This window comes from Heliconius melpomene, chromosome 19, assembly GCF_056956725.1.
Source record: "Heliconius melpomene rosina isolate 202511_hmr_F chromosome 19, ASM5695672v1, whole genome shotgun sequence".
Lineage (NCBI taxonomy): Eukaryota > Metazoa > Arthropoda > Insecta > Lepidoptera > Nymphalidae > Heliconius > Heliconius melpomene.
Window position 1 is genome coordinate 8,140,098 of NC_140407.1, and position 19,882 is coordinate 8,159,979.

The following is a 19,882-nucleotide window of genomic DNA, read 5'->3' on the forward strand; positions in this document are numbered from 1 at the left end:
TCTTTCTGACAATAAAATATATATTAACCATTGGAATTTTAACCAAATTAAAATCAAAATTGTGTTCAGTTTGACTCTGATGCATCCAATCACACTATAATGACTCTATAATGATACAAATAACGGTTTATTTTGTTTTGAAAAGGAAATAAAAAATGTTAGAAATAACTTAAAGTGCAAAAAACTAAATGTTTAGTATGTTCAGTATAGTCCGAGCCTTCACCTAAAAGGTTAGACTTTCCGTCGATCCGGGAAAATTCTAAACACGTCTTAAATTACCTTGCAAATGTATGTTTATCTCTTCAGATTATTGAAACGAATATTAATACCCCAAGTTATTCATTTAAATACATAATATTTAATATTATATCAGTTAAATTTTATAATTATAATTTCTAGTGTGGTCTCCTAGATGCTTCTACAAAAAAATATCTTTTCTTTTATTCAGTTTTAAGTAGGTACTTATTTCTTTGCAGTAATAATTCAGATCAAGCCAGGATCAAGCCAGGATCAGTTATTAGAACTGTATGATTAAAATTTGTTGATTGACTATTAACATAAAAGGTTGTATATTGACGTATATTGATTGATTAATATAGCCATAAATAAAGAAAAAAGATAATTTATAGTAAGGTTAATAAATACTATTAATAAGTAATACTATTAGTAAGGTTAATAAATACTACTATTAAATAAAATTATACTGTAACTTCAAAATATAGAGAAATAGAATATATTAATATTTTCTGAATCATTTACACAGTAAGATAACTACTTTCGCAGATTGCAAATTAAATTTAGAAATATTACTCTCTTATGAAAATCATAATTATCTATCTATACAATTAAATTACAGTATGTGTAACATAAGTTACGAAAGTGGCGAGTATTTGGGCGCGGCAGTTCAATGGAATTTGAATATTATAATTATTGCTTCTAATTCTCGAGCGCTACTAGGGCTAGTTGTGGAATAATTTACTAATTTATTACTTGGTTATATGAATCATTGCTTTAAAGAAATTTGTAAGAATCATTTCAAAGGGCATGTGACTGGCATGAGGCACAAAGTGTGACTGTAAACGCGACTGGTTGTGGGTTCGATCCCCAATTGAGGAAATTAAATATTTATTTAAATTTATATTTTCTTTTTTCGCTCTTGTGTAGAGGAAAAGCGCGGCGTTGAGTTCCCTCACTCAACACGCAATGACTTCAGAATTGGACGGAAAGTGGGGAACACAGTGTCTTAACACTAGGTTTTCTCTGCCTATCCTGCTGTATGCGGGGTACATCAGAAGCTGATTTAATTTTGATTTATTTATAAATTAAATAGTAGTTATCTCTTCGTTACGAAAAAAAGGCTAGCGATTTTTTTCCCTGTAACATTACGTAAATGTATTTGCTCCAAGAGGTAAAATAAACGTAAAGTCATTGATATTGGCAATGACGTACAGAGGTCTGTGGGTGATACAGAATTTATTGCCAAACTAACATGTTTATAAGAAATAATCAATACCAATTTTACCAAGTATAAATGTAAGTTTTTTTTTATATAATAATTCAATTTAAAAAAAAAACATATATATTGTATATTTTTTTACAAATATTCCCTCTGCTTTCTCCGCTATGTGATGCATACAGCGTGATGCTAAAAAATAAAAAAAAATGATTATAAATAATATGAAGTCTTTAAATTGATTTAACAAAATGAATTAAACTATTGTAAATGTAAATAAAGCAATTTTAAATGAAATATATATTAAACGTAAATAACCGAATAAGATATTATTAAGTTAACTATTCCGGTCATAATAATAAAAAGGTCATATGAAATCGAGTGTATTTTGTACAAAAACACGAAATCTGTTGCGATAGAAAAATTAGATCGAATGTTACAAGCTTTACTAGCGTTGAAATCTTTTATTGAAATTATTTTATTTTTTATTTTCTTGATTTTTTTACTATATATAACATAGCTAGTTCGAATTTTTACGAAGTATGTGTAATTGAACGTAATTTAATACTATTGTATAATAAATTAATAAATACAAGTCGTGTTTATTCGTAAGAGAGGTAGGGAGACCTCGGTTGACCTTTGAAAATACAGTATCAATCAGGGTGATCATGTAAAAATCACGAGGACGCCCCGGAGGGGATTTATGAAGAGGTTGATGATAGAGGCGAAAGAGGTTTTCAGAGACCGTAGTGTGTGGCGCTCCGTTCTTTGTGACTACTCCGCTAGGGACACAGGATGAAGCTAAGTGTTTATTGTTTTTTTTGCGTCCTGTCCTACAACCTGTCACATTTACAATTACTCTTTGTGCCCCTATGCCACGAGTGGCCTCATTTATTATATGATAGTAATATATTTCAGATTAAAGGTACACTAATATTTTCATCCTATAATCCCATTAAATAACCTGAAAAAGACTCTGATAATGTAATAATATACACTTTTTTTTTAAATCCATACCTATATTATAAATTCGAAAGTAACTCTGTCTGTCTGTCTGTCTTTTATGCAATCAGGGCCAAACCGCTAATTCTATTGTAATAAAATACACACATAGAGATACTTGAGGGTCTCGGGATGAACATAGGATACTTTTTTTTCTCATATCTGCCATATTAATAACACCCGTCGCTATGCGACCGTTGCTAAGCAACGACTTGCAAAGTTTGTTGTTAGAAAACGTCACCCAAAATGCGCTTGCTTAACGCATCTCTCTATTGAAAATTGAAAATAATTTCATAAATATATTTAATAAATATTCGTATAGTTCAAGCGGGCGTAGCCGCGTTCGGATCCACTAGTATAATATAATTTATAAATCAATATTTAATGTGTCTTGATATATTTATATAGACTAACATTTTCAATTGTGATAACTCACTAACTCTTACTCTGTTAATATAAAGAAAAAAAAAGTCGTACATATTTCTAATTTATTTTCCATACATATAAGACTTCGAAACTTAACAGAAACGTATGTGACAATTATGTAAAATAAAGTCTATTGTAAACTTAGAAACATTAGGTCAAGGTTCAATATATTATTATTAAACGTAACGTAATAGTTTGCGGTGCATTTGTGGCGAGCTCTTTTATAATCAGCGTACCTACTTCTGCGTATCATCAAAATCTTTTTGTTATTTACTGCTTTTAATTAATGATAATTAATGACATAACATACTTTTTTTTTCAGCTTCACGCTGTATCCCGTATATAGCAGAGTAAGCAGAGAGGACCTAGTGTTAAGACACTCCGCTCCCCGCTTTCTGCCGAATTCTGGAGTCATTTAGTATTGAGAGAGGAACTCAACATCGCGCTTCGTCTCGACATTATCTATATATTTAATTTTCTTGAGTAGGTATCGAACCCACAACCTGTCACGCTTTCAGTTACACACTTGTGCCCCTGCGCGAAGACTGGCCTCAAACAAGAAAAGGCAATATAATCTTATATTTGGATTAAAATCGGCACGTACTTGATACAACTTTGTAGTTATTTTGACTGTATCCAAAGCACTCGTTCAAACCATGATGTAGTCATATTTCTTAAATATTAGGGGCTATATTGTGTGATTTATTATATTCGAATAGCTTTTAACATAGAATTTTCATTTATTTCATTATTTGAGATTCCCAAGTTAAAGTACTAGTAATACTTTGTTAATATTATGAAACTACGCAATAAACAAAAAAAAAAATAAGGAAGGACTAATTAAATATTTTCCTATTTTCCTTCGTTAGACGTTTCCTACTTCCGTCACGTCAATTTACCACCTATGGTACTAATACAAGCTACCGACTCGTCAATTGACAACAATAGTATTTTTAAAGGGCTTAGACGTGTTAATGTTCCGCCCAAAGAAGAATGATGATGAATTTTACGCATTTCGCTATAGCATAGGAGACATTATGTGTATATTTTGTTAATGAAATATTTTTTCCTGATTCACGCTTTATGACGCATGTGGCAGAGCATTCAGAAAGAACCCTGTGCGTGAAACATTGCGTGTAGAGTATTTTAATGTGTTACTAGCTTTTTTTTTATAATATTTAATAAGTAAACGCGACGATTATGCGTTCGATTCGCATTCGGGAGAATATATTCACTATTTTAATTTCGTTTCCGCTAACAAGGCAAAACCAGGCATTAATGCCACCACTGTAAATGCAATACCTCAAGAATTGCGTACGGTAAGTGGGAAATGGTAGTATTCGAATGGGGAACGGAGTGTCTTAACGTTAGGTTCCCAGGTCCAGGCAGAAAAGTCAGGGTACTACGCACACGTCGATGTGTGCGAGATACAGTGTAAAGTAAAAAAATATCTGTCTGTATGTACATAAGTATGTTGCATTATACAAGTTATATAACCAAAAAATATATTATAAATAAATGTTGTAAAAGGTAATTACTTAATTTGTCAAATTATATCGAGGTCAATAATTACATTTGATTAACATCATAAATTCCTAAGATTAGGTGTTGCAATTAAACATTTTTCAAAAAAGTAGCGCTATAAGTTTTTGAATCCATTTCTATAGTGGTAGTTCTATATGTAATTTTAGGTATAAATTATTTTCTAGAAATATTAAGTTCGTAATAATTAAAAGGCACAATGAAGTGTATGCTAAATGTAGTAACATAACGTAACGTCTGTTTTTTTTTAAATATTTTCTTATGTAATTCTTTTTTAGTTTTAGAAGATAATTGGGAACCTAGAGTTAAAATATTCCATTTTCATTAATTTTAGTGGTATTGTACTGTTGAGTAGCAGAACTCTACGACGCGTTTTACCTCGTTACTAGGACGAAAAAATTTCTTTATTAAATATTTCATTTCATCGAGTAGGATCGAATTCACAACCTGTTGCGTTTAAAGTCGCCGGTTTGTGCCCCTGCGCCAGGACTGGCCTCGAAATAAAAAAATATATGTATAAATATAAATAATAAACAAAAAATACTAAAAAATATGATATACAAGTCATCTCCTGGTCTATAAATACTTGAGTCACTGAGACCGGTTGCTCTTGGCCTTGGTCTCATCTAGATCATTCGGTACTGAAGCCATAAATTACGCATTCATGCATTTTCTACATGCCTGACCAAAGCAACGACCTATCCGCATAGCCATTTTACAAGAAAAATAGGTTCTTTATAGTAAAAGGCGTCATCATCGGAGGCGGAAGTTGTAGGTGACAAACTTGGTATAATTTAATATTTATTTAAGAGATAGAAAAATTAAGTAAATATCACCTTCTAAACACAGACATTCGATGCCTTTAAAACACATGAAGCACATTGATCCCAATTATAATAGGAGCGGCCAGTATAATCAGTAAAAGCTTACACAGGTATTGGACGAACTTAACATTACAATAAACATAATAATCTCCAAAAACAAGCAGCCTTTCGTACAACAACCATTCAACAAGATGTTGGGAGCATCAGATGCAGTAGACTCTCATGATCTTCTAGTTACAAATTCATCCATTTTCACTTAAAAACACAATAAATGCACGTAGAAGAGGAAGGAGGTAGAAAAACTTTATCCTTTTTTCTGAAGGCCTCAGGACGGGATATACAGATAACCCGACAAAAAGTCGAGTGTAGGCATGCCGACAACGATATATAAATTGGATTATATCTTCATACAAGAAAGGTGCATTTAAAAAAAGTCCGTAACCGTATCAATTTTGTAATTACATGATATCTAAAGAAATATTGCGTTTTCGCCTTAATGTTATTAATATTCAAATTTTTTGTATAGACATTAAAAAATGTAATATACCTAATATATTAATAAGATTAAGGCCGACACGAATAGTTTGATAACAATTATACCTGACCGAGGAGGGTTCTGTTACAAAACGACAAGGGCTTCGTTGGCGGCATGACAATATTAGCGGTTGTAACGACGTTATAAATACAAGTGGTCGGCGCAACGCTCAGTGTACTCGCACGCCATAGGCCATAGCTGCTGCGAAGCGCGGGAAAGTTTGACGTTTGCGTTCGGATATTACAAACATGATTTTCAAGGTTGGTTTTTTGTTTTTTTTATTTTTATAATTTCTTTTCAAAATATAATTCAAATGTGTGTAGATTGATGATAATGTGAATAAAATGGTTTTTTTTTCGTTTAATTAATATAAAAATATTGGATACTTATTTTAAATAACTTTCCTATATCTCTGTTGCTAATTAAGTAAATATTTTTCTACAAGCATTAATTTAATATTAAATATTATCTGTTATTGTTAATTTTTAACCAAGAAAATGAACAAAGAACTATTGTTTATTTTTTGTCCAATATATTTTTGACTGATTTATTGCCTGATTGTCATAATGCTCATGTTTGATAAAATGCTATAAATTCGCTTAATCTTTTCATTATATTTTTTTAGCAAACATCCAATGTACATATTCTTTGAGCTGCGTAATCTATAAAATTATAACATCATTAGCTTCCTTATTTGAATAAGTAGAATTATGTTGTTATTCCATATAATGAAGGGTTTTTGATATTAAAACTAAATTATAAAGTGCAAACCACTTATTATTTAAATTAAATTAAATTTTATAGGAATATTGGAATTTATAGAACTACTGTTACATAAAGTAATGGCCTAGATTCTAGGACAGATTGATTATCTAAATATAATCCACTACGAGTATGAGACTTACAAATATGTTAAATACCATAGTAAATACATATAATAATTTCAGTTGCGTAAATAAAGTAATTATTTATTGAATTTATTCGTTATGTTACATTAATATAATTTCTTTAATTCAGCTCATATATTATAATTTGTTTAAGAAAATAAAATTAAATGTCTGTTAAAAGACAAGGAAACAGAGTAATATACCTACATACATCATTACAGCTAAAGCTCATTAATTATTTATATCTAGTTTTAATATAGCAATGAATGACATATCATACCTATTACGTATTACTTTAAACTATTTGATAAGAAAAGTGTGGGGCATTCCTTTGAAGAAAAACAAACATACCGTAGCTCTAATTTAGCTATATATTAGGTTTGGTACTGCAAATTTTAGTAAGCAGTTAAGTGGTATCCAAGTTTACATTTTTGGTATAAATACTTCGCGTGGGATTTCAGTAAATTTCCATTATACGTTGTAGGCGGTCGATATGTCCAAATATCTTTATTCTTTAAGCGTCAAAACAAATAATAAATTGTTTTCGTACATAAAATAATCTGATTATATTTCTCTATACAAAGCTATCAAAACAAGGATAGCTAAGGAATGTATTATTGCGCTGGCGCAGTTACGCAACCAAGAAACAGCCTAGTTTGATGGCTCGAAAATTGTTGTAGAATATAAATTATAGGATTTCTAAGCGATCACCTACTTTGCTGGATATTGCATTATCAATTGATGTGATATGTGACGTAGAAATTAAATAATGTTGCCTGCTGGTCCATTGGTTAATGATTCTGCTAAGCTACACCCTCTGGTCCCGGGTTCTCCTAACGTAACTTATTGTAGAATTTCATATTTTATTTATGTAAAGTATTCGTTAATAGACTTTAAATAACTTTGCATGTTTTATATAACCTATTTGATGATTATATACAAATAGCTTTTTGATAGCAACGTTTTTTTATTTTAAATAAGATATTGATAAAGTTAAATAAAAATTAAAAAGATAATAAATCCCATGTCGCTTTTGCCTAACCACTAGGAAAACAGGAATATTTCATTAATGTTCGAAAAAAAAATTTATATATACATATTAAACATAATCATTTCGTCGAAACTGTACTGTGCCACCATTATTAGTATTTCCCAGCTGTATTGATATTTGTATTATTCTTCTTGATACATCGTATATTTCATTGTATAATTTATCTTATAGGGTCTCTACAACTTGTGAAAGTTGGCAACTCCGTATAATTTTAGGCTTACCTTTTGTTGTTGGTATCTTTATATTATCCTGTTTTTGATATTTCTCAATTATAACTTTCATCTATCGCCGATCCGATTTTCCATTTGTAAGAGTCTCGGTCATATCTATCCACAAGTTGAATATATATAAAAACTTACATTGTATTAAATGTACATAAATATTAATTCTATTGATATTCTTAATGATGATTATTCGTAGCGCATCGTAGCAAGGTTACGACATAGAAGCGTAGATCATCTTCGCGACATACAATAGGGTTGTTAAAGCTTCTTCAATAATACTCCAATATCTATAACTTTTATTATATCCTTTTAAGTACGTATTTTATACTTTGCCATATATATAATAGACTGATACTTTGAATTATTAAATTACATAACTGTACGTTAGAATGATGATCTATACCAAGTAATAGATTTTAAATTACTTGCCCCGATCAATCATGTGAAATTTTCCAAAGTTATCAAGTTTTCTTAAAAAGAATATGTTCATTAAAAATTGATTAGTTATATTATAAATATAAAGAATATATAATTACATACGAGTATATTCATGTACCACTTCTTACCCACATGACCTGAGAAATAAATAGATATATATTTATTGAGACTTACTTGTTTACATAGAAAACTCTTATTATAATATTATAGAGGGGCCTCTAAATGCATAATTTCTCATAGGAGACATAATAATTATATTCACAAGAATATAGACAAAAAATACCATGTTTCCAAACAAAAACAAAAAATTTGACAGAAAAACTTAGATACTTTAAATATTTCAGTCGACATATGACTAACTGGTACGGAATGTTGTAATTAAACTTAGTCAACAAATATGCAAAATGCAGTCAAAATATATGCTGACCTTGAGACAGTAAATTTCTTCAAACACTAGTTACGTAGAACAATTAAATGTAACTAGGCCAAGCGCCTGGCGTTGCTCAAAACGTTATGGTCTCGCATATTAATGTCGTGTGAGTGGAATAACAATAGAATTGAATAGTTGACATTATACACTTGTTTTGTTATATCATAAAAGCTACAACGTCTCAATTAGTTATTTAGTTGTAGCGAATAATACGTCACAAGTTAGTTTAAAATACTGTTACTTTTATTACAGAATGATACAAACCGTTCATAATATTTAATAATGATATATTCCAATTCCAAGTCACTATACTATAATCATCATCATCATCATCATCATCAGCCTGTCCTCGTCCACTGCTGGGGCCTCTCCAATGGCACGCCACTGAGCTCGATCTTCGGCTCTTCGCATCCAGCCGTTGCCCGCCACTTTTCGAATATAATACAATAATATATATACTATAATACCAACTTTATATTATATTTACAGATATGTTTGACCGTGATTCAAAAACACTTTTTTAGAAAATAGTTGTATAGTTTTCTATTGACATTTTTTTAATTCATATTTTTAAAAACCTTGAAATATAATCTTTACTTTTTTAATATATATTTTTGTTAATAGGTCATTGTGGTACAATGAGACAGCATCTGGTTGTAAACCCAATGTCGGAGTTTTAATCTCTCCATAGGGAAATATTATTTAAATTACTTTCATTTTATCTCCCCTCTGATTGACACAACGCTGAGTTGAGTTACGTTAGATGATTTAAAAATTGGGCGGCAAGTTGGGAAAAAAACTTCTTATCTTTAGTACCCTATGGCAAAAAGTATGCTTTTTTCCAAATAACTATGATTTATATATAATCTCAAACATTAACCATATGAGATATACCTATTGATAATTTTAACTATTTTTTTGGAATGGCATGAACGGTACCTGTATTTACAAAGAATATATTAGTATTCAAGTTTGTTTATATTTTAATTGCGCTGCAACAATAACCGGAAAATAATTTTAAGTTGCCATTTACATGACTCATTCTTCAATCGTAAGTTATTGTAGGAAGGTGTAAGAATGCTACTAATTCCTTTATGGTTTTCACAAGTGAACGCTGACTTCTTTTTTTTATTTGTATGATGCCATTTTAATACGATGAGTGGGAGTTTTAAATATACATAATGTCACTTCAATACGCTGTAAAATGATAACTATATATATAAAAAATATTAAAATAAACTATAACTCTTTAAATTATTATGATGAATTTTTTTTTGAACATGTTTAATCAAATTAATATTTGTATATTGATTTTTTTTTAACATAAAATGTTTCTGTTGTTTACTTGATTTTCTCGTTACGATGCGGTTTTAGGTTCCGCATCCATTAAATGTCTTAAAACATTTTTTTATCTTTTGTATTAATGAGAATATGTTGCTTTTATCTACTTAGCCCTTATAAACACAACTACAAATTCTAATTTCATAAAACATACATATGTAAAACAAAGAAAAAAGTTTCGCATTCTCTAAGATTATAAAATAATTAAACATATTTCGTATTACTATATTTATCAGTAGAAATGTAATCACCATTACAAATATTTCTACTAATGAAACAAAAAAATATAAACAAGCAAAACAAGCTGTTCTAGCATCAACGTCGATTATTTTACATACTAGAACCTAATTATTATTGACATCGCATTCCATAGTCCATACTACGTTAGCGCAATAAGCTTTCGACGTACAAGTGATTTAGCAAGGCCGACTTCAATCGAAGGCTTTAACTTTGTTTACGTGATCAATTCTAATGACGAATTGTCAGATACTTTTAAATAAAAATAAATATTATATAGTCAATAGATTGGGTAATATTAATTATTTTTATATATAAATCCGGCTTCGCCCGCTTAAACTTATTTTTATAAACATACATATAAGGTCTTTACATAAATTGTAGCCTGTATGTTATTCTAATACTGCAAAATTTCATCTAAATTCGCTAAGTATTTTTTGTATGAAAATGGAACCAATATTTTATAAAATTTACATTGTATACACCATATACTAGTAAATATTTGAATAATTTTTATTTTGTATAACTATTGCATAATATTTCAAATCTCAGTCACAAATTTGTTGTACCATTTCCACAAAAATATACCTACGACGTATATCTACACATACATATATACATAAATACTTATTCATATTTTACTTTATAAAAATAGTTCCGCTAAAGCCAAGGCTAAAGGACATTCACTGTTCGCACCGTCCTTTGTTAGCAACGCCTTTGGGTTCGGAAACTATTCTAGATCGTTTTCCGTTCTGAAAGGTTAAATAGCAATGTACTGATTCAGATTTTCATAGAAACAGTTATTTGTCGGACGTTCTAATGTTAAAAAAAAATAAGGTTAAAGGAAATAGTTTAAAGAAATAGTTGTTTAATTTAAGTAATTAGGCTTTTTGAATAGAATTATTTAATACACGACTAAATCGTGTCGCAATTGAAAAACAACTTATGATACGCGATGTTTGTAGATTGATTATAGAAAAAAACAAAAAAATACAATATTTTCATTAATATAATTTAGGTATAAGTTTATAGTTGATCTGTGAAATTGTATTTTATATGATTTTTAAAAATAATAAAAAATAGATACAGATAACAAATAATTGAAAGCAACATTATTATTTCCAGGCACTGTTACTATCCGCAGTATGGGCGTGCGCATATTCACAGCACCAAGGGCCCACCACTACCCCTGTACCGATTCTCAAACAGATAAACAGACAAAACGACGATGGCTCATACAGCTTTGGATACGAAGCAGCTGACGGATCGTTCAAAATTGAGACAAAGTACCCCAATGGCGATGTAGCGGGGAAATACGGATATGTCGACGAGAGCGGGAAAGTCAGGGAGGTTTCTTATGGTGCAAGCAGCCAGAGAGGATTTGAACCTGAAGGTAATTCTTTTTTTACGGTCTTCATATAACCTTCCACACTTATTGCGTTCAAGGGACACTGTCCCCTGCATCAAGATGATTTGAAATGGCCATTTCTATACGAAACCATAATAAAAAATACATATTTCCTATTTTTATTTATTATTACGATACGTTTACTGTAGTTGTACGTAACAAATATCTTGTTTAGTAGGCTTGGTCTAATATTGGTATGTGTAGATAAAAACAGCGGTATAGCCAAAATTGTTGGTATGGCGTAGTTAAGTATTACACCAGGAATTCAATAAATGCCTTGAGAAATAATATTCAAGCAATTCAAATTATTTGAAAATATTTTAGTATTTTGAATTCATTAAACAACATGTTTAGATATGTAATATAAGTTTATAAGAAAATTTACATAAAAACTTCGTAATTTTGCTTAAGGGCTTGCTAAATAGTTTTAATTGAACAAGTTACAAATACTACTGAACTTCTAAGAATATGACACTGAACTAATGTTACGTTAACAACTAGCTCATATTTCGAAACAGATTACGCCAAATACTCTAATTTTCTTGAGAAAGAAATTCATGTACATAAATCGATCTAATTGTATGATGTAAAATTTTTAAAATTGGTGTAACTTTAACGTAAGCTTTATGGCAAAGGATAACACAAGGGTGACTAGAGATGTATCCCTGTCGTGTCTGTGGAAATGAACGATAAAAAGAACCTGCTACCCTCCCGTTACACATGTGATTGTATGTACTAGAGCCTATTAGCCTATAGCAATGACAAAGTTTTTTATTGAATAAAAAAATGAGATAAAAATTATTATATCTATAAGATATTATTGTGAAAATTAAATAATATTACGTAAAATAATCCCGTTAATTATACTTATATAAAAAACACATATTAAAAATATATTAGATAATTTAGCAATAACGTTTATGGGTATAATATTAGAAAAAATATCGAATTGCACATATTCTGTGGGAGTTTTTTTAGCAATTTCTATTTCTCTAGCAAATTCACGCACTGTTTACTGACTGAGTTAGTTGACCGATAACTTTATAATACAGTGCAAAGTGTTACATCATTCACGTTATTCACACTCAATTAAAGTGAACGAGATCTTCATTGAGACTGCATGTAATCGAATTCACACATTTATTTAACACATTCTTAGTTTTTGTTACTATTTATATAGTTACGTTACTAAGTAGATGTATTTTATTGTTTAATAATAATAATAATAATAATAAATTTATTTATTTAAGACATTAGTCCACTTGTTAGTAACAATTAAAACTTACCCTATGTTAATACAAACACAAACACACACATATACAAACAAAAAAAACAAAAACTGGCTTCCGTTGAGACTCCTACACTATTGACTGTAGCTGGTAGCAGGAGCATGGAGATTAGCCCAGCGACTAAGCAATGGGGAGTCCCATCGGTCAGCCAACGTGCTCAGGATGGTGTTCGATGCTCCGCGCACTCGCGCCCACAGCGAAGCGCACCGCTTTCTAATAATCGCGGGGAAACAATCGGTACGCGACTCGGCAAACATCAACGACGCGCTACAAAAGCGCGGCAGATCGAACAACATCCTGAAAGCATTATTATATTGAACGCGCAGTGCGCCGTATGTCCGCTGCGTAAAGTTGACCCACAGACTGCACGTGTAGAACGTTTGACAGTAGGCTTTGAAAAGCGTCAGTTTGACCTGTTGGCTACAACGCGCAAATCTGTGAATCAACATGTTACAGCGGACAGACAGCGCCCTACGCTCTCTTTCTATATCCACCGTGTCTGACAAAGTCTCAGTGACCCAGTGACCTAGATATTTAAATCGGTCAACTCTTTTTAACTGAGTGCCCCCTAGATCAACACTAGTTACTGTCCGTTGACTCCTCAGGTCCTTCGCCTGGAAAACCATGAACTCACTTTTAGATGCATTATATCTAAGCCCATGGGCCACCGCGTACTCTTCACACATGTGAAGCAACTTATTCAAAGCACCGATCGACGGGCTCAGCAGCACCATATCGTCTGCATAGCTGATGTTGTTGATGCACGTCCCTCCTACATGACATCCTATGTAGGTGCTGCTGAGCCCCTCGATCAGCTTGTTAACATAAAAGTTAAAAAGCATTGGTGAGGACAATCCTCCCTGCCTCACTCCACATTCCAAACTGTAATCATTCGACTGCTTTCCAGCCCATTTGACACAATTCCTCTGGTTGTCATACCAATATTTAAATATTGATATAACATCCAGAGGCAGATCGGTTTCACACTGTAGCTTATTCCACAATAAATTGTAAGAAACTAAATCGAATGCCTTCGACAAGTCCAAAAAGCAAGCATACACCGGAGTTTTTCGAGCTGTGTAGTACTGCACAGTCTGCTTGAGACAGAAAATGGCACTCTCTGTAGACAGACCAGGCTTAAAACCAAACTGTAAGTCATGGAGTTTGATACTGTCGGCCAATCTTCTGTCAAGCAAACCGTCCAGCACCTTAGCTATAATCGTAGCCAAGGATATAGGTCTATAATTGGACAAGTCGGAGGCATCCCCCGTTCTATTCTTTACAACAGGTACAACAAGAGTGCACATTAACTTATCCGGTAAATAACAATGACTCATACATAAGTTAAAGAACATCGTAAGAACTCGCGGCAAGTGCAATCCTGCGTACTTCAGATGCTCGACACTAAGATCGTCGTGCCCGGGGGACTTACCCCTAACCATTTCTTTAATAATTGAGGCAACCTCACACTCCGAAAACCCCACAGTGAAGTCCCCGTCACGACATCCAGCATCGAACACCTGCGACTGCGGAAGGAGAGGAGACACTACTTTAAAGTGTTTACGGAAAGCATTCGCTATATCAGTCGGATTAAATTTACCATCTACACTCACGGGAAGGCTCGATTTTGGATTCAGTTTATTAGTAAATAGCATAAATTAAGGTATAATTTTGTTTCCATAAATAATTAGGAGTTTAATTATGATCATACACTGATAGAGACAATATTCGTAGTCAGACAGTATGAGACGGTATTTTCGGTAGTTAATTATTTATATTTTATTTTCATTTCAGGTCCAGGAATAATGGTGCCACCACCAACTCTTCACGACCCATCATCAACAAATGCCTTAACCGATGGACAAGAAGATGATGGCCAATACAGAGAAGATCCCAAAATTTACGAAGACCCGAAATACAATGGTAGAGCACAGGCCCGACCTAGCTTCAGGCAGTATCAGCAACCAGCTCAAGAAGCTAGTTTCCAGCCGCAACCAAAGTTCCAATCGCAACCACAGCAATCGTTCCAGTCGAGTTTCCAATCGCAACCACAAGCTCAACCACAACAGTATCAACAACAATACCAGCCTCAATATCAACAACAACAACAATATCAGCCACAACGGCCTTCATTCTCTCAACAAACTAACCTCTTCAGTCAGTCACCTCAACAATTCCCCCAAGAGTACAGGCCTCAAAGCCAAGTCTATCACCAACAACCCCAATTCTCCTACCAAGCTTACACCCCACAACCTTACCAAAATCAAAACTACCAATCTCAGAATTATCAAAATCAAAATTACAACCCCTTCCAAGGACACCCTGCCCAAAACTTCGACCCTAACACTGGCTCTTACTCAATCAATTTCACTGGCAAATAATTCTTGAGTTAAATAGGATATTGTTCAATAATTTACATTATAGTAATACAATTGTTTTAATTATAATTTTCCATCAAATTGTGACTCTACAAACAATCGAGTACAAAAAACTTTTAATATTATATAATAACTTTCCGTGTCATATTAAAATTAATAATTTGAAGATAAAGAGCTAAATACTCATGTTTCAATAGAATTATGGGAAAAATATATTAGCGTATAATTTCGTATTTTTTATAATATATTAGTACTAGTCAAGTTTTCAAAGTAATGTGTATCGGTACATTAAGCTTTACTTAAATTATTATTTTTCAGCCCAGTATGCTTATTTTTTTAGCCAGTGATTTTGTCATGTATATTATTATACAACTTTTTTTTTATATATTGATATTTTAATATATTATATGTACAGTGTATATATGTATGTTTATTATCTTGTGTGTATGCTATTATAGGCACATACGTATATATTTACTCGTATTTCTTCATATTAAAATATATACATATATTTTATTCTTTATTAACATATTAAAAATAGACTAATTTTACACATTCTTTAAAAAATATTATGAAATTTTATTCTACATATTTCTTTTTTTCTCACAACAAAGAATATTTTATTACTAAGCATTATGCACTTTATATGTATATGTATTTAATTATTATTTATATTTACTATACTATTTATTTATTTACAAGATATTTTATTTAGGTGCTGTATATTCAATAATATGTATGTGTATATTTATTCTCTTGTGTCTAATTATATACGTTTACTTATATATTTCTTCATATTAAAATATACATATATTTTATTATCATATAAAAATGGACTAATTTTATACATACTTTAAAAGATATTATGCAATTTTATTATTAAACCTAATTCACGTAATATATGTATTTATATAGTATTTTTATATTTACTATACGATTTATTTATTCATATAATAATTTATGTAGGTGCTGTATATTCAATATGGTGTATATATTTATGTTCATACTTCTATATTATATCAAATTATTATATCTATATTTATGTTTAAATAAATGTACGTAGTATGTATAATATTTATATATGAACCAATCAATAATTCAGTGTGTAATGTATTGCGCGTGCGTTCCTTGGCCTATGTTGTTTTGACGAAAATATACGTGTCCAGGGTATAAATAGTTGAAATAAATACTTACGTAAATATCCTTATTGTTTCCTTTCCTAATAAAAGTGAAAGCCTTACGTTGCTAAATAATTCATTTTTTGGACACTGTCGCAATAGTTATGAAGTTTCATAAAATTAAATTTGGTTCGATTATTTTTTTCTATTTCATTTTTAGTGGAAAAACTCAACGCCGCCCTTTTGCCTTGGTACTAGAGCGAATAAATGAAAATATTAATAAATAATAATTCATTCCTCTGAGTAGAAATTGAACTTACAACCATCATGTTTCAGTCAAACGCTTGAGCCCCTGCGCCATGACGGCGTTAAGTACGATAACGTAATAATGTTTTTTTTTGACCAATCAAGAAAAAAATAAACACATTATTAGCTTGAGGTCTTTAAAGAAAATATGAATTATCTACATTTCATCTAATACTGCATTTTACGCAATGTAATTGAGAAGGTTTTGTAAGGCAATATCAGTAAATGTAGCAATAGAAGAAACTAACACAAAATATTACAAATACTTTAATGAAATTATTATTAATACAAATATCGTAAATAATTTAGATTGTTTAATGGAAAATAAACGATTTTTATCCAGCAATCGATTTTGAGACGCTGAGTACATCAATAGTTTAGTTTAGTAAATTGTTAAGAAAAAAATTCGTTTATTCAATAACATGAGTTATTACTCTTACTCTACTCTACTCTTACTCTAGTGTTTTTATTTAAGCGGATCTTTTTATGTTTTTAATCTATGTATTATCTAAGTCTTGTGTGAAAGAAGGAAGTACTTTTAAAATTTTGTTAGTTAAAGATATTTATTATCTGTATCTTTATAGTTCATATATTCCTTGTGAAAAATTACAAATAAGTCTATATTATTAGTAAAATTTATCGTTTAGAGTAAATAAATAGAGAAAATAAATAAAATTGCGCTTTTGTTTTCAATAAGTCATCTTATTTCACGTAAATAATTTAAAGACAATTTGCAAATATGAAAATTGCAACAAAAAATTCCCACAGAATCTATTTAAAATTATAAAGTAAGTATATAGCTAGTCTTGCTAGCTTTCAGGAACATAAATCATCACCATATATAAATGTTAATCGTACAATGAATTATTCATATATACTATCGTGGTAGAAATGGGAAAAGTTAAGGCCGTGGTCGTAATAAACCATGAATTGCTTCCTTCCGACCATGCTGAACTGGTTTTTCAATTTATATTTAATTATATGTAAGTATCGGATATTGCGTGAGTAGCACATATATGGATAGGATAGTCATTTAGAGATGAAATGGAATATATTAACTTTAGATTTTTTTGTACAAATATGTTTCTAACTTTTTAATATTTTAAATTGATTTGAACAAAACGATTTCAAGGTTTAAGACATATGACTGTTTGTTTGTATGTTTTTCTTTACTACTACATAAGCCTTCACAGGCGATTCCGACTCGCTCTTGACCGGATTATTATATAAAATATTAGGTGGCAGATGCTAACGCAATAGACTAGAGAGGCAAAAGTATTTTTAAATTGTATTTAATACGAGTACACCTATTCTTCTAATAAACACAAACCTTTGAAATAAAACTTATGACTTATTTAAAATATGTGATGACAAAATACAGAATATTTATTAATTACTGTGGTTTATTAGTACATAATGTGACGTAGTGTAGTTTTATTGCATATGTTAAGGTCGAATCAAGCTGTAGACCTCCAAATTTGTTCATTACCAATTATTTAGGCCACGCCTATGCATATCTATGTTTTACAGAGTAGATTATAAATAGAGACATTTTTTTTAGTATCAAGCTGTGTCCGACACATGACAGGTTAGGCAAAGGGAACCTAGTGTTAAGTTACTCCATTCCCATTAAGACACTTCGATTTTCCACTTTTCGCCAAATTCTGGATGCGTTGTGTGTCGAGAAAATGAAATGGTGGCCTAATTAAATAAAGACATTATTTTTTCAATATAAAATTTATTTAAACTTGACTCATACGTTATAATTACTTGTAGGAAATAATAAAAATATTAAAATGTAGAACATATTTTTTGAATTTTATATGATTTTACATTACTAAATGATTTATTTTGTAAATTTTACTGGTTTAGATCTCTAATATAAAGTCAATACTTATTTTGTAAAGCGTAAGGGTGGTTTGGTTTTCGCTATAATCTCAGGAACTACCAATTCGAGTAGAAAAAGATCTTGTTGTGTTAGATAGATAATCCATTTATCGAGGAAGACTACAGTCAATATTACATATTGACTTGTATAAGTAAAATTATAGAAAAACTCCAAAGTAGGATTCAATAATAAAAAAATAATAAAAGTAAATCATCCGGTCTCTACCTATGAGTACGAGCGTTGTAATATATATACATACTAGCGGCCCGCCCGCGGCTTCGCCTGCGTGAACTACGTTATTATTAATTTCTGTCTCCATGAGTACCTACGTCCTATAAGTGACGTCCATGCATAATTTGAGACTCCTAGCATTTGTAGTAACGAAGTTTCATACAAACTTTCAACCACAAAAAGCAATCCCTTAGAAGTCGAATATTGAAAATTCCCGTCTTAGCGAGCACCTACGTCCTATAAATAACTCGTATGCAAAATTTGAGATTCCTAGCACATGTAGCTTCTGAGATTTCGTGATGAGTGAGTGACCTTTCGATTTTATATATATAGATTATATTATGTTACATACATTTTGACTTTCTTTTGTTGAATATGAGAATAATTTCGTGCTATCATTACTCTACGTTTTAATACTTCATCGAATCGAAATGTCATTTCCTTGTTTAAATAAACGAGTGCCACTCACGAGCTTATCGTACGTAGTATTACTTTACAGACAGCAACATTACTTTAGTATATTAACAATATGCTATTTTTATGGTCTCCGACTCTTTCACGTGCTGCAGGGTAGGCAGAGAGAATCTAAAGCTAAAAGATATACCTTTTGTCGACCTTGGATCTCCTAAATGTTGTGCAAAATGCAGGTAAAGCATTGGTGAAATCTTTTCATATTTCTTCTCGTATCACCCGTGAGATGAACAATGAAAATAACTTTAAGCTCCTTAAATTTGATTGGACAGTGTATAAGCTTCTTATGATATTATCTTTTGATATTCAATTAGTCTCCTGTCCTGTTACTTAAAACTTTGAACGCATATATATTTTGTACTTCAAGTATAGGTACAGTACTGAGAGAGCAGCTTAATTCATT

General features: G+C 31.0%; 1 protein-coding gene across 1 annotated transcript; it reads left to right on the forward strand.

Moving 5' to 3' along the window:
* The first annotated feature begins 5,913 nt into the window (after nt 1–5,913).
* Nucleotides 5,914–16,668, forward strand: Cpr97Eb (Cuticular protein 97Eb). The gene is made up of 3 exons (XM_085203213.1): nt 5,914–6,042; nt 11,516–11,783; nt 14,882–16,668. Exons 1-3 carry the CDS (start codon nt 6,031–6,033, stop codon nt 15,466–15,468), a joined length of 867 nt encoding a protein of 288 aa, XP_085059339.1. The 5' UTR covers nt 5,914–6,030; the 3' UTR covers nt 15,469–16,668.
* The last annotated feature ends 3,214 nt before the right edge of the window (nt 16,669–19,882 follow it).